The following is a 17,848-nucleotide window of genomic DNA, read 5'->3' on the forward strand; positions in this document are numbered from 1 at the left end:
CCGTGACACCTCGGTCGGTGCCCCGAGACAGACTGCTTTGACAATAGCCAAATCCGAGAGCTAATCATTCTGATTGGTCGAGAGCCTTATAGCCGATAACTCTTCTATCTCCTTCGAGTCGTCTCTTTAAACCAAATCGAGAGCGTTCCTTAACGAATCGGTACGTAATTTTTGGAGATCCTCCACGGCCGCTTCCCCAGGGCATCGGGTGACAGCTGGGCACCACATCCTAGGAGGTTCCTCTCCTGCCCTTAACCGTATCAAAACCTCCTCCGCCCGCTCTACAGCCCTTTGCCCATCTCTAGCGGGGCGCCGGTATCTCACCCGGGCTTCTGTCGGTCCATGGAGACGTCTCCGTCGGGTACTCTCCTCTGCCGGGCAACTCGGTACGTCGAGACTATCTCCCCACGGCAGCTTCGAGCACCTCGACCTCAACTAAACAATAACGAAATTTTACGGGAGCCTTGACATAACTGTACGAATCAACCCGAGAGCGTAGTTTCTGAGCAGGGTGGCGACCCGAAGGGAACCAGAAATCGAGACCGTTATCTGTATCGGTAACCGGAGCCGCCTTGGGATTGTGATTCGAAAAATCACGTCACTGTATATAACCAAAATGAATTTTTTTATTAAATTGAGCAAGCCAGGCCTATGAGTGCACTCAAAGCCTTCTGCACATTTTGTTCTCTGGCAACATCCACTTAAATTCTATTTCAAATTTGTCGACAGAACAACGTATAATCCCGCCCCTCTACGCTCTGTACGACCAAAACCATACCTTAAACGTTTATGCGTTTTACTCAAATTTTTCCCAGTTTTTACTTTTATGCAATAACGTTCATTTACCAACTGTAGCCATAGAACTGCTGAGAAAATAAGATAATTTTTCAAAAAAATTGTCTCTGCGCAACGAAGTCTATGTATAGTCTATAAGTCTGCGCCATCGACTGTACACAGCGAAAAAAGGAACCAATCGGTGGAGTGACGAGAAGTGGGGTGCGATTTGTCGGAAGGGAGTGATCATGTCACGAGATGCGGAATTCGCGGCCAGACCAGTAGGCCTTCAGTCGTTAAGACAACGTGATGTGATCCTAACAATGATTTTCAATAAAGTGTTTCCTATGTTGTGAAAGAGGAAGAGTGTTGTTCCCGGGTTTAGTTTCTTGGAATGTCTGCTCTAAACATAACGTAAGCAAATAAATTATAACGTTCCACATTCTATTATTCTTATCCAAATATCTAATGTTTTCTCTGTGATCTCTATACATTGGCAAACGTAATAAATATATATGTACAGTAGATTTCCGTATAACGCGAGTTCTTATAACCCGAATTCCTATAACACGCCAAATAATAAAACACAGGAATTACCAGATTTAAGAATTAAATCGATATAACACGATTTTCTCCCGCGTTATACGGGATCCTACTGTAAACAGACTGTGTAAGAAAAAAATTAAATCAAAAAACGTAATCTCTTAACCTATTGTCAATCGTATAAACTTCTTAAGCGATGTAGTTGTACGAGAAAAAACAGTTAGTAAAATCTATCTTCCTTCTACAATAATATACAATATCCTATGTACATATGTGCATATGTACAAACCCGTATTCACAACTCGCTCTTAAATTCACTAACAGAGTCGCTTGTAGTTAAAAGTCACGAAGAAAAAATTCAAAAGCGCGCTATTAGCACTAAAAGCGAGTTCTGAATACAGGCTAATAATGTATAGGACGTACTTACATCTCAAAACGATGGCTACGTTTTCAACCGTTATATCCTGTGTAAGTTTTATAAGGAATAAATCAACATTCTTGATTATTCCTTTTCGAATCCTGTACGTTAGAAATGTGACTGATGTTTACGAAGTTCGAAACTCACTTTTCTAAAGCCTCTTATAACACTAGAAAGACCAAAACTTAGTATATACCTATATTGCCCAAAGCAGTCAAAATGGCTGCATTGTGAAAGAATAACTAATGTGTACAGAAATTTGTTTAAAACTAATTTTGTATGATAATCGAAAAAAAATGAAAACTGTTATTTCAATACAGAGCCGTACTGGGCATATAAGAAATTTACTTAATTCAATAATAAGAGTCATTTAATTATTTAAAATTTCCCAAGCAGTGAAAATGACTGATTTTGGGCAATGTAGGTATAACACATATATTGTATATATACCGGAAATGAAGGAGGGGGGAGGTAACTACAATTATTAATAAACGCATTTATATGTTGTACAAAAGGTCACAAAGTTTTAAGAAATTGTGTCATTATATACATGATTGTTTTTCTAATTGAAATTAAAAAGCAGTCAAAATGACTTCCTTGGGCAATCTAGTGTTAAAGGAAATTTCAAGAACAGAAATTATTTATAAAATATCCGTATTGGTATATAAGCCTGTTATTTTTAGAAGCACTAGAGGACACTAGCGAAGCATAACATAACAGTTGCACCTTAGCTGGAACTCATGTAGTCGTTGATCAGGCTTTTCATCTGAAGTTTAAAGAGTGTGAGAGGGTCAAAGTGAAGAGGCATGAGGATGAATCTCTTAAGGAGAGCGAAAGCAGAATTGATTCGAACAACGAAGGAGTAAAACGTCCGAGGGTGGTAGATCTGAGACAACTCGATGTACTCGATACTTACAATTAGTCAAGAATAGATTCATTCATTTAATTTTAATCGGAAAGCAATTGATTGTCCATTGTTCTACCTGAACTTTTACATCCCCTCCCTTCATCACATATGTACTGTTACTATACATACACCGTGTAAAATTCAAGACGCGCATTCCTCAACAAGAATAACTAACAAGTAACAGGCGATCTATGATAGATCACTGTACTTTAAGTATACCAAAAAACCACCGGGACATATGGAGCTTTTCTTATAATTAAATTAAATAAATTAAATAATTTAATTCATCGAGTGAAAAACGTCACTATAAACTTCTAGCGTTCTGAGTCAATGAAATAATCTGTTTAAGAATGGTATCTTTATTAACATATACAGTACACAAATGTTAATTATGTTAACTGTTCACAGAAAAAGATTCAGTGTTTCCGCGTAAATAATATAAATAAATAAGTAAAATACGTAGCTACAAGATTAAATAAATAAGGTGGTCTACGATCGAAGAGTTAACCTGCTAAAGACAAATACTTGAAGGAGGAGGAAGAAAGTGGTAGCACGGGAGAGTGAGAGAGAGAGAGAGAGAGAGAGAGAGAGAGAGATCCAAAACTTTTACATTTCAAAACTTCCGTTCTCGATACACTCAAGAAGAGTAACCTATAGGGACGCGCATCGAGTTACTTCAACCATTTCTTTTTCTTACTTTTCTGACTTTCTTTTTTATTCATAGAAAAAGGTGAGAAAAAATCTATAACAATAATTATAAAACGGACAAATACCTATGTCTTAAAAGCCTAACGCTACATAGAAAGTGGTCAATGTCATTGCAAATGTACAGGGTTGACCGACGCGATACCCTGGGCTTTCATAGGCTTCTTGCTGGAGTCGTAAATTTCAGGTATACTTTAATGAGTACGTCGATCTGTTCTCCCGAAATTATTACTAACGGCGAGTCACCCGAGAGTAATGAAAAGTAAGTGAGAGGAAAAAGGGATTTACACATTTATCAACTTGTTGTGCGTAGATAAAATAATTTGATGAAATAACTTGAACGTTGTACATGAATTCTTGACATCTGATAAAAAATATAGATCGTGTGGATAATCTATGAAATCTCGAATCAGGGATGAAGAAGAGTTCTTGTCCGTGTCGCATCTAGAAGTTAAATGATTTTCCTACTAGTATAATATTCTGTTATGCTCTATTCTCTTGAGAAGTGAAGTTAAAAATTGGGTGATCTGTAAAGCAGATTCTAAGAGTCTTTAGGATCCTTTTCTCAAGTGATCTACATTGTTCAAAGAGAAAATTAAGAAATCTATTGCTGTCTGTCTCATATTGCACATATGGTATGTCGAAAATACTAAAGACCTTTCCGATGCTCTCGGTGAAGAGGATTTCTATTTAATTACAATTCTCTTAAACTACCCTCTTTGGTGGTTGAGACTGAACAGCAAATATATTTAAATATATTATTGAAGAGTAACACCAATAATTAACTAAATTATACACATGCCCAACCTTGCTGGAATTATCATTACTTTTATGTGTCCTCTTTACTGCAGTATTGAATGGATATCACCGAAGTCGAAACCACAAATTGTAACAATTGACCGCAATTAATGACAGGAGTTGATAATTTAATCATGACTTCGTGTCTAATTAGTATCAAAACCAGCGACGGGTTGATAATTATACATGGATGCGAAAGATGCATATTGCAACTTTATTGTATGATGCGGTTTTTTATTATATAAGACGGATTCGAGACAAAATATTGTTAACTTGAAAATGAAAATTGCTTAGGCAGGACAATGAATAAAATTACAATAATTTCATTAACCATAAAAGCAATATTTATATTGTCCTAATTTTTGGAATACACTCATGTTAAATAAAACCAGCCTATACATATATCGCTGGATATTAATAAACAAAAATACTTGTATGTTCATAATTGTTATGTATAATACTTTTGAATAAATAAATGATGAAATTCAAAAGATAATGTTCCAGATTCATGGTTTATTTTCTCCATTCTCTCGAGAAGAAATTAATGCGATAATAGATAATAACCATTGCTAACCTCTTTTATATCGGGAATGTCGATTTAGAATCAATAAAGGCTCTGTGGTCCTTGTTCAAAACTTGAGTATCTGATCTACGAACATCAGGCTCAACAGTTTAAAATTTATCACAACCGAGTATCGCAGCATCACGAAAAATAAACGGCTAATGAAATAAATTCGAAATAGCTAAGCCAGTTATAGCTGATAGTACATTTAAAATGGGTAAGACGAATATAAGATCTTGTTTTGTAAGTATATGTCACATATGATGAACGAGTCTCTCATACGTCTTCTTTGTATACTAAGACTCGTCGCAGAACTGCAAAAAATTTGTCGCTTATAATCTAAAAATATCTACACAAAGAAGTTTAACAAATTTTCATTCATCACACATGAATTTTCAAGAGTTTCCGCGTGAGGTGGTGGCTGTCGCTGGATGCAGTAAGCATTCCACCACATTCCTGGAATAGTGGCGTTCGAACGAATGGCGTCGTCGTTAAGAAGTTTCAAGAATCGTCCACGCATTTGGTATAACAATAATGGAAGATATTATTGTTTTGAACTAAGCGATATAACTTAATGTGACTCTACAGTATTTAGATGGCGATACTTATCAATCAGTAATATGAATGATCAACTAAAAACCATAGAAAATACACAATAATATGTGACCCATTTGCAATTTTACAGTATATACTATACTAATATACGCAATACATCTGTATGCTTGCGTTTTGAAATTCCGTATAAACATACATATATGTATAAATATATGCAAACCCCATAAGCGTGTACCACAACAAAAGATTATTGTATATAAAATAATTATTTTATGGAAAAAAATAAAATGTCGCCTATATGAGAGCACAACGCGAGTAACTCACAGGGCACTGAGCGTGTACAGTGTATAGGCACGATGTATAAAGAAGAAAAGGTAAATTAAAATATGTATTATTAGTGTATAATACAGAGCACATATGGCGATAATATTCCCTTTAATAAAAAAAAGATCCTAATAAATGTTGGTCTTGGACTAGCAGGCATGTACCGTGTAATATCGTAGTCAACTTTAATATATGAAATAAACGTAAATAGCAATTATTCCAATGAAATGAATATAAATTACCAATTTATTAGACAAAGAATGTTCATGTAAATTTTAATAATCTATGAAAGTAAGCCAATAGTCTAACTGTAACCGTATAGTTTCTTTTACTTAATAAAAAATAAATCAATAATAAAACGAAAAGCGTTCTCCAAACGTCAAATTTATAAAAATTACAATAGTAACAATACTCACGCAATTAAATTTATATAAAAACATACACGAGAAACACATTCGATCGCGCACGCTGACAATAAATTAAGCATATCGCATACAGTCAAAGCTCAAGGACATTATAAAAAATGATGCTCCAGTGTATGTAAATATATTATCTGTTCGATGTCTTCAGACGCGTCATCGAATAATTCGACATAGGTCGTCTATTAATGGTATTTAACATCGCCTTGGAGTTCAGGTGTATTTAGTCATCCACTTGCCAGTTGCTTGACGAAAGGGGTGAGCTTCCGGTTCGCGAGCCCTGTCTTAATCATTGTTAAACGAGATGGCGCACTTTTACTATGACGTATGGACGCGGTAATGTTCAAATCCATAGTTACTGGTTTCATTATAATCGGTGGTCTCTTGATTAATCGTTTTTTATTCGATATGTCACATCGATGAATCGATATTAAGCAGAAAAAGCGTATCGAAGGGAGTATCATTAAACCATATATCATACCCTGCGAGAGGGTACAAATAAGGTATTCAAAGGAGCCATGACTTTGTCATTACTATAATCCGTATTGGTAAGTAAAGTCCATATAATATATTCGAGTTGTATTAACCCCTGGCGGGTACATCGACATCCAGTGCCCAGCCCAGAGTTCAGACGGATGAGGATCAGATATAAACAGAGCCTGAAATCGACTCTCACCTCCGTCATGATCTTTTTTAAACCCTTTAAAGATGGAAGAGACAGCTGTCAGTGTCAGTTATTCAGTGGCATTGGTGCTATAACGTATTACATGGAGACTCCAGGGTATTAAGTGCCCCGTGTACTCTTGTCGGTATACCAGAAATTTCTTTGAAAACGAATTTTTAATTATTGTATTGTGATGACACATAAATACAGTAAGTGCACTTAAACATTTTTAATTTCAAAGGTTTAATATTTATTTATTTATAAGTAAAGACGATGAAAAAAAAATCTAATAATGCAATAGGCATTCTTAAGGAAAGGCAAGATTGAGCAAAGCTAGGCACGGGGTTTGATGCTTGATGGTCGTCTGTGAATTTGATGACAAGGGTAGTGCAGGACATGCGGAAACAATAAAGCGACTCTGACACGCACTATCCTCACTTATATATACTATCACGTCTTAAGGAGAGTGCAGTGCCTGACTTTCCCTTCTATTGGCATAGCAATGTTTATGTTGTGTTTTAAGTGTATGTATCGAGGGTTAAGCCGATTCGAGCAAATTTCAGCTGCTATGGTATTCGATCTGGAGAAGCGGAAACGGTAGAGCATCTCCTCGGAAACTCTATATGGTTTAGCACAATAAAGTGTTGTTGTATTGTGTAATACAACAAGAATAGCAAATTACGTGTGCTCTTTAACCCTCATACCCTCCTTGGGTGATATTTCACCCATTTTCGAATCACATCATAGAATCGACCTTTAATGTATTTATTTGATGCAGAGCCTAACGTCAAGAAATGATAAAATTGAGATCGCTTTAATAAAATATTTTACATAAATGAACATGTTACATGATTAGCCTTTGCTAAACTAATTCAAATAAGCAGAGCGATCTGAATATTTTGTTTACATTTTCGCTGCTGAACTGGAAAAGTAGGATTAGGCGGTCTGAGCGGTCGTGACGCTTTATCGTCTTAGTAGGTGCAGCAGCAGTTACAGATAATAGTAAGGTATTTAATATTGCCCTACCTGTAAAATTTCAAATTTCTCTAATAATCATGTAAAACCAGTAAAATATGACACAATAAAGTGAATTGAAATTTTATGAAATAGTATAGTGATTGGTTCATTGCAAAATACGGTTGGGTGAAATATCACCCATTATGATCTTATGTATAAATATTTTAAAGGGGCGTATAAGGATTAATACAGTGCTTTCGACCAAGCAAGGCTTTTTTTGGCGCAAACAGGCACAGAAGCCCACTATGCACCGCAAATTGAAAATAATGAATTTGTAATTTAATTTAATTATTAATTTAGATATTTTTATAGTAAAATATAACAAACATGTATTTTATTCATCAAAAATACCACCGAAGCAACGTAGCCGATAATGCTCCTTTCCGCAACTTTCAAATGGGTTTTTTATTTTTTTTTCATTTGCCAATTAGAACTGGAGATATTGAATTTTGAAAAAAAAAAGCGAAAATCGCATTTTTTTAATGATACAGATATACAAAGTCACTCGCATCCTCACCTTGTATCTTCCCCCTCCCTTCACACACTCTACTGGGGATTAGTCATTAAAATTTTCAGGTAGGATTTAATGAGGATAAAGGTCTACAAATTAACCAGGGTATGTCGTAACGATTTGGGAATACAGAATTGACAAGCCTTGATTTTTCCTATTATAGCGTTTGTCTTTTCTAACAGTTTTATATACACAAGAGTAGGATTTCTCATTGTTTTTCTTGATTCTAAACCCCGTGACAATTACAAATATTAGTAAAGGAAGTAAGAGTATTTCCTACACATAGTAGTTTTCATCCTATCGCGAATAAACGGTATAATGTCACTCTCAAAAATATTTCCTACCTAACATATCATCATTGAACCAAGCCGAAGATCAGAGATATATAAATTATATAATTTTCACACTTTGTATTGTTTAAATATAGTAGCAAAAAGTTTAAAAAATAATTCCAACTGTCTTTATTAAAATACTATGATAGTCATTTTTAATATGACATAATTGTCGTATAAAAATTTCGTGAATTCTTCATTGTTCAGAGACCGAAATCGATCACGTCAATTTAACACGACGGTTATATTTGTATTGTAGCATTTAGGTTACTTTTACTGTGTATATCTCAGAAAAGGGACAATCGATCTATTAGAAACTTTGCACGAACAAAGGTTATATACCTGCCAAGAACATAACAAAAATTTAGTTCTATTAGAGTTGGATTTGTTTTGATAGTCGTACGTCCTTAAAGAGGCATACAGTGGATTCAAGCACACCCCTCTCCAATATTATCGGAGCACCGAATAAATATTGCTATTAGCACCGTGGTTAAGTGTTGTCTGTAGCAGCCACTGGGGGGCCATTGTGATTTTAGAACTCGTAGCAAGTAGGAAACTAGCTAAAGTAGTTAGATAGGTAGACACCTTACAGTAGGATAGACGCATATACACCACGCCGATCTGTCGATCTATAAAAGGCCTATGCAGTAAATTGCATCGCGTGCAATACTCGTTTAAAATCGAAAGAGTAAAGTAACAAAATAAGAAGAAAAGCGCATTCTCAAAAGACAAATAACAGGCTCACCATATAATCCATTGACAAATATGATCCTTGCGAGAATCCAAAGCAGATAAGCGTGTGGATAAGTACAGGAACGTTTCCACAGATCCATCGCTGCGATTATTTCACGAACTCGTTTCCACATATGTGAAACGCGGAACAAAACTTCACGCTCGCGGGGTACAGAATTTTTTTTTTAAATTACCTAATGCCGCTCATCACTTTGCCACTATTCTAACTCTTTATCGTTGCTTAGACTTTGTTTCGCAAGGTTTCTTAGAAACGAATTAAAAGATCCATTAGGTAGAGTTCACGTTTTCATTATCACTTGTTTCGTACTTTTCACTTTTATATGATTTACGTAATGCCCAAGTATATGAAAGTGTATCTATTTAAAGTGTTAAATAAATGTCTTTTTACAATGATGCACGCACTCTTGCACACAGACAGTAGAGAATAGTTGTTAGTTAATTCATTTTAATAAAGGGTCGTCTTATCGTTATCACTACGCTCAACACTAGGAAAGTATATATATTTTTGGGTAACATCAATTTAGAGAGAACAACATTTAATTATTATTATTACACAATATCAATTATTTTGTTTTTAATAGAATGTCCAATGACAAAAATTAAGTAGGTTTACGTCAGATCAATCCAATCGATATTCACTATGAAGCTATCGTGCGAAACTTTCATGGAAAAAAAATTACACTTCAACAGTAACTGTTTCACTGTTTTAAGAAAGATATCGAGTTTCTCTTGCTTTCTCTCTCCTCTTTTCTTTTTATTAATGAAACTATTCACGTTCCCGAAGCGATGCACTTGTTGCAAATAATTATAACTGCACAATAGAATCCCCTGCTGCGCTTGCAGTTCATAGAACCTTGTAGTCTATGCTCTTGGATGCAACCTGTACTTTCGAAAGAGGTATACGTTCACCAATAATAATCATTAGATAATAGAAACACACGTATTCACATAACACTTTTCGGCACACTATCCGTAGTTTCACTTAATTCATGAATGAATAAGAAACGAAGAAACGTATAGAAAATTTCAATCAAATCGCACTGTTGTCAGTACTTCCAAAAAATACATATCACTCTGGCGCGGCTAACTATATGAAAGTTATAGGAGTCCGATGTTCCAAGCAATTTCTATTATGGAAACGGGAATCCGGTCGACCTCGATGCAATGCAAGGTGCAACTTGCGTGCCCGCGGAACAACTGAACCCTTTTACTGGAAGTGAGGATGCTGCACGAGCTCCAGCATCAGAACGAGAACCAGTGGCATTCGGATAGAGCAAGTGCGGTAGAGGTGGTATACCAAAAGGTGCAAGAGAAGTAAAAGTGAAAAGAAGAAGAAAAGGAGGGACAAGTGAGAAGGGAAGAATGATAAGAAAAAAAAATCGCGTATATGTTGGCAGCACTGACTATCGGCAACGTCGTGAGGAACACTGGAAACCGGTTTCGCGAAACAGTTCTTCTTCTTTCAGGGAAAGGACGACGATATCGCCACTCAGCTGGTTGGGATACACTCAGATGAAAACGGTCCTTTAGGATAACTTCACCAATGGTTTTGTCTCAACTTTCTTAATTGAGAAAAAAGTTTGCGTAGTACATACGAAAAGTGAAGTTGAACCTTATAAAAAGTGCAACATTTCCAGCATTAGCTCGAGCGGCTTTATTATTCGTCTCCTCGCGAATTAAGTATATAATAATACACGAGAGCGTTTTATTGCGATAGAGAGGGAGCGTCGCGACGCTGCGCGTCCCGCAGAATCACAATCCGCACTGGTACGCCATCGAGCGTTGGAGAACTTTACCAACCCTCCAGCGCTGAATTCTCCCTACTACCCTCGCGACGGTCTCACCACCCTTCCTTCCTGACACCCCTATACAGAAGACGGACTTTCGCGCGCATCGCCAACTGAGTCAGGGGTGACTGAGCGCTGGGTGCGCTCGCGCAGGGTGACTTTCAATTTTTTTTTCCTTTCACCACCCTCCTCGACCCCTCGCATTACCCCTTACTGTTTCCATCTTTTTTCATTTTTTCTTTCTTTTGTTTTTCATCTCTATATACTTCTACCTTCCAACCTTCTCTTCTTCTTCTTCTTCCTCTTCTTTGTTACATCTACTAGCTATCCCCTATCCTCTTTTGGTCCTTTAGCCAGAAAAGCTACCCCTTCCAAAGAGAATTCATAACCCTGCCGATAGACCCCGCGTAAAATGGGACCATTCTCGCCTAGTCCCACTTACATTTCTCCGATATTTACTCCGTTGGATTGGATGGAAGAAGGAAAACTACCTTACCCCAAATAAACATTCCTGCCGCGGATGTGTAAGTAAAAATATATAGTGTATTATAGAATACAGATAAGAAGCTACTCCGAATATTTTTAGGTGTTCTTCATTTTTAACTCTCCGTCTGATATAATATTCATTACATTCCTCGAAACCGTACACACCAATACACGAATCAGTTATTAATGATTGGTAATATTTTTGAGCTCCTACGGCCCAGTTTGAAATCAGAGGACAAGTCTTTCAAATACAACTAAACTATTTATTAATTTAACATTATTATTAACGTTATTACTATAATTTTGTAATGTTATATTCATTTTATATAGTTTGTCCATTCTGCTTCCAAAAAATGTTCTACAGCTACATAATATTCTTGAACGAAACCATTTGGAGTAACCAGATAACTAATTCGCTGATTCTATCACTAGGTATCTATCCACGAAATCCTCTCCTTTCACAATCTAACGTAATATATTATAACGGTGGTAATGGGTATTATGCGGTGTCGGATAATCGGGACATAACGTCATTAGCCCACGCTGATTATAGCCGTAATGGCACCTTAATATCGACGAAAACCGTATACTACGCCTGCTACATTCATGAGATTCACGATCTTTGGCCTAGTAAGAATATCCGAGTTTTGAATTTCATTACACTTTCGTAATATCAGTTTACTTCGTGAACTGAAATACATTTATCTTAGAGTTTTACCAGTATGCATTATATTCAGAGTTGATCAATTACATCACTATACAAATTTTTACTATATTAAATTTTAGAGCTTAGAACAATATTTTTGCAAAACTTGCACTTTTAACTTTAGTCAATTGTTTTTCAGTTTAATGTATACTTTGTTTGAAAACGAGACGCTATTTTTGAGACAGCATCTTGCAACCCTCGGTAAAAAAAAGATATTTTTAAGTCAATACGTATCTACTAAATTCAGTAGTTATATGTTTTTGAGGTAACTGAATTGAAATATAACTTTAGATTTTTAAATTCAAATTGGCGGATTTAATATGGGGTACCGAAATTTAAAAAATGCATATAATTTTCATAAAACTTGATTTTTACGTTTTTCAGATAAACCAAGTTTTATGAAAATATATACATTTTCTCAAATTTTGGTCCGTCATATTGAATTTCAAACATTTGAAATAATATTTAAATTGAGCGACCTTAAACGTATATATTACTATTAAGCTTCATGGAAATCGGAAGAGTATAAAGTGAAAAGTACAATCACAGACGTTATATCATCTTCTGGCCCTCTAAAGGATAATGACATATGTAAAAACTAGAAGAAAAAAAAATAGAGGAAACATACGTATCCACATACGCATACACAGATCACGTAAACTTTGGTCTGAAAATACACGTTACATATACATACATACATATTTTTAAAAAATGGTAAGATTCCTCAGACTCATCATCTTATCCCGCTCGATGCCAAATGAGAATCCATATCAGGATCAGTTAGAGCAGCTAATACCCAAAATTGTTACGAGTGATACATGATATATGAGATATATCAACGATTATAATTCATTCGGCAAAGTGACTATGTTCCAAGAAAATCGCAAATTAGAAAACTGGAGGTTTAGGATAATCATTCCTGTCGCCTCTAGTCCTTATGGATGTACAATGTGTGTAAGAGAGACAATATAATTTCCCATTGCCCTAAGTAATTAGGGAAGAGAAAGTTAAAAAGGAAAAAACATTGACCCGTGGGCATTACCTATAATTACATTGATGTTGGAAATATTTAGAGACGCCCAATGACTAATTGTCACGCTCAGTGAAGATATCCATCGATAATTGATGTTCATTAAAGAACTTTTTTTTCCATTCCATCTTTGTCCCTTCACTTTCTCTCGCGCCATAATCATTCTTTTATATCAATTAAATTATGATAAAGAGGTATACCTTGTACATAACGCAGTCCAAGAATTAGAGTATGATACCAGTTATCAAGAAGTTGCTGCACAAGACATCCGGATCTTAATTCTGAGGCATTTTCGGTTCAGTTTTGATATCAGAAACGAGACCTGGAAAAATGAGTTTTTTTTAGAGTAAACAATTCTTTTAAGACTAACAAAAATGCCTTATGTTCACTATACATTATATACTTTTATTCGCACTTTCCACAAAAGTAATTATCAACGAGAGCTTTTCAGATATGCATAAGGCTCCACAAGGCAGGAAAGCAGTGTAAAAGGTTCTAACTGTTTCCAGAGAATTGGATAACGCATAGTGGTCGCTTTCATGGCACGTAAATTGGGGAACCGGTGCTTCGTCCAGTGGCCAGGGTAACGTCAGGTTAGGCCACCTAATCCAATGTTTTACAGGTTTACTGATTGCGGCAGCGCCGCGCTTCTATCCAGTGGTACTGAATGGAGGGATTCACCGGCAGCATCGTCGCCATTGCTACCGTCACCTCCAGCGCCATACCGCCACTACCCCAACCCAACCTGGCCTAATTCTCCGACAAATAAACGCGTCATTGGACGGTTCGTGGATTTGCCAAATTTCAGGTTAAAAGCTAAACTAACCGACTCTCAATGCGCTCTTCACGTTAAAATTTTATATGAAAATGAAATTATTGGAAAATACTTGCACTTTGTTGAACAGTCTGTCCTGATAATTTCTTATCTACTAACAAATTATAGTACTTTAATATTAAATTTTAATTTAGCGCCATTGCATTTATTGTACAGATAGTCTCATAGTCTCATCACCTCGTTCAAATTAGCACCGCTACTAAGTAAAATCGAAAAAAAGACTTACATCATAAAGCGCTGATATTAGGCTACCAGTACAGCATAAGTAGGATATTGTATACAGTAAATGTTAAATTCGATAAATTGTGACATTTCATGTTCCTGTGACATCGAGAGATACAGGCTATATTTTCGATGCTCGGGCGGTTTACACCCTCGAGTGGTTGAGCATTAAATTCGGGCTTTAAGGTACCTTGAGAGCCTTTGATTCGTGAAAGATTTTGATGGTTTACGGAACACGAAAAGTCACAGTTTATCGAATGTAATATGTACTATATATGGAATCTACATATGGTGTACTGGTTTTCGTGAAAGATTTAATTCACATGAAACAATGTGTATCTATCCTTTAAGCTTTTAATTATTACGTAACGTATTTCCACGTCCTTATAATAATTTTGTATTTTACGTTGTAGCGGTGCTAACTGGATATCGGGCCAGAACCATCGCAAGCTTTTTTAAAAATATGAGGAGCATTAAACTCGGCAACAGAGCATTAAATTAGCCTGAAATCAGCCCTTAACTATGATGTATATCATTTATCGATTTTCCTTTATGCCGGTGCTAGCTTGACGGAGGTTTAAGCATTGACTCTGTACGTTTCCTAGAAATCTATTTAACACCTTCATGTAAAACTTTATTAGGATGACGTATCTTTTAGATATCTCGACGTTTGTTAAAATATAAGCCATAAATATGGATTAACATATTGCATTAGCTATATATGCATTAACTATTAATATACTATGTACGAGAGAACTTAAAAAAACAATCGCCGTAAAGAAAAAGAAAATTTTAATAGTTTAATAGAACTGTGTAGCCATATTGATCAAATCTGATATGCAATAACTTTACCTTTCACTTCCAGTGGGAGGTATGCTTCCCACTTGTTTTTTTCCGTTTTATATTGAAAATCTCGTAATTTCGCAAAACCAATCATGGTTTTGGGCTTTTCTTATGTATAAACACTTACTTTATATGTTTTTAAAAATTTTTGTATCTAATTGTTTAGTAGTAATTATTTACATCATATTATATTTAAAACAAAGTTTTCTTCAGGAAAAATCGATTTCTCGAAAAATATTTTATATTAAATGCTAAAAATTTTACTAGATATTCTTTGTATCTCGTAGTACAGCTTATATTTTTTGTATTGTTTTTGGTTATAATTTTTTAATAACTAAATTATTTATTTACCATTTTGTATTTTTGAAATCTTCTGATTCGTAATCGGCAATCCAAAAAATGTGGGAATACCAGACATCGCAAAAGTTTGTTGAAGAATTGAATTATGACAGTTAAAAGATTAAATGATCATGGTACTGATTAATATGTATTAATATTATTTATATATACAGTCACATAATAGTTTCATACAGCGGTTCATCACTGATAGTTAGGTATCCGGGTTACGCGCTCCTAGAAATTTAATGTTAACGAGGCCCCCACTATGTCTACAGGGGGCGGAGTTAAGAAAGACGCGAATGATGTGTTTCCTTTGCAGGGCAGCAGACCCGACCAGCACAACCAAGCATGAGGACACATAGGTTAACAGCCAGGCTATTGTGGGGGAACCTTTTCCCCTTTGACGGCGAAGACGTTTAATATTAGCGAGGGAATTCTTAGTGATAAGGCATAATACTATTTACATTTAAGTTCTTCTTTAGTCGTATATTTCATATTAATGAATGTTTCTCGGGATTTTCATGATTTTTATATATCCATAAGTATCGATTTGTGAACTACACTCAATCCGCTGTAATGTGCATAAGCTACCGACGAATGACTTACTAGAGATGTCGCTTTGATCAAGTGTCATCCCCACCGTATAACCAGTGAATCTAAAAAATTACATAGAACATGTCAAAGCCATCTAGTGTTATCTCCAAATACATACGCACCTGTCTACTTGCATCCACAAACTTATCATAAGAGGCGATAGGATCTTTGATTTACTTGGAAATCTTACACTACATCGATATCCAGGGTCCTGGACACGATGTGAGGCGCCTGAGAAAACTAAACATGGGATTTCTAACAAACATATTGACCGATTCTATACTGATGGCCAGGATAACTGTATTGTCCCGTCCGGATATCGTGGATCCATTTGTTAAGACACCAGCTGTAACATGGAATTGTGAAGTGGTTCTTCTGCTAGTAACCTGGAAATCGTAGGAATTGATGTTTAAGTCAAATTATGATATTTGTTCTTCTTTTATTGTGATTTATTTACTAGTGGGCGAATTACAACGTATGTGGAATGAATGAATGAATGTCTGTGTGTGTGTGTGACGATTTTATTCTTAGTTCATGGAACAAAGTATTGTATTTGTCGATTAATGTCGTAGTTTCAAAATATAAACAGTTTCATTTGACCGGTAGCAGTCAAAATAGTATCATTACTATATAAAACATACAAAAGTATTTATCAAATAATGATATAAATTATTGCCTATTTGAAAATCAATTATTAGAAGAAAACCATTGTTTCAATATCTAGGTAATATTATGTATGTAGTAAATTCAGTACCTCATAATTTTAGTTACATTTCATAGAATCAAGAAAACTTTTTCATACTTCATCTGAAAGGATTTCGACTCTCATATCATCGCCCAAGTACTAATGTGTCCTGGGGTAAAATTCATTGGTCGCAGCGAGAAATAAACGTAAGGATCATAGTTGCAAAAGTAGTTAAATTAAAAAAAAAGCAAAATATAACTTTTAAAGAGCTGCTCAATTCTCATAATTTTATGCAGCTGAATCGGAATTTTGCGGTTACTTTTTACCTGCAACTTTGGAGTTTATGAAGTTTCAAAGGATTTGGAGAGGTTTTTTCTACGAGAAATGTGCTCCTACTTCGGATTTTAAATACGCAGATATTGGACAGTTTCGATGACGAATTCTGCTTAGTTACAATGACGAATTTGCTATTCGGTTTTCGTCAAAGAAAACTTTTAATTTGTGTATTACAAATGGTAAGATAATATACCGAGTGTTTCACCTAACTTGACCACCTTAAATATCTCGGTAATTATCGACGTCACAAAAAAATGTTCCAGACAAAAGTTGTACGATGTCAAGGGGGCCTTTAAATGCGACCAACTTTTTTTATTTCGGCGGATGCGTTGATGCACAGTGAAGGTCACCGTCACTTTTTTAAATAGAATGGTGCACTTTTTTTCACAAAATCTGAAAGAGCATCCAATTTTACATAAAAAACATTAGAGGTACTTATGGCCTACAAGCAAATGGTAATGAGATAAGAGCTGGGCAATTTAGATAAAAGGATGCAACGGCCGGGTGCCGGTATTGGAGCAAAAAAAAACTACTTTTCGTTACAAAAAGTTGACAACTCTTGACCTGACTTTGGCAATTCGAAGTAAAAGAATAGTTTGAACAGTTTTGATCCTTTCAATCAGGTACTACAAATTGAGAATTGCGTTCATGTACGTTGAAACATGCGTGTTGCTCCAATACCGGCACCCGGCCGTTGCATCCT

The 17,848-nt window shown here is 35.6% G+C and overlaps 1 protein-coding gene across 1 annotated transcript in view; it reads right to left on the reverse strand.

Moving 5' to 3' along the window:
• Positions 1-11,029, reverse strand: part of LOC107265913 — a 160,926-nt gene extending 149,897 nt beyond the window's left edge. The window contains exon 1 of the mRNA XM_015735836.2: positions 9,275-11,029. Coding sequence (XP_015591322.1) covers positions 9,275-9,395 — 121 coding nt within the window. The 5' untranslated portion in view covers positions 9,396-11,029. The remainder of the gene's footprint in view (positions 1-9,274) is intronic.
• Positions 11,030-17,848: the final 6,819 nt, after the last annotated feature.

The sequence above is a fragment of the Cephus cinctus genome, unplaced genomic scaffold (genome assembly GCF_000341935.2).
Source record: "Cephus cinctus unplaced genomic scaffold, Ccin1 Ccin1_scaffold0246, whole genome shotgun sequence".
Classification (NCBI taxonomy): Eukaryota; Metazoa; Arthropoda; class Insecta; order Hymenoptera; family Cephidae; genus Cephus; species Cephus cinctus.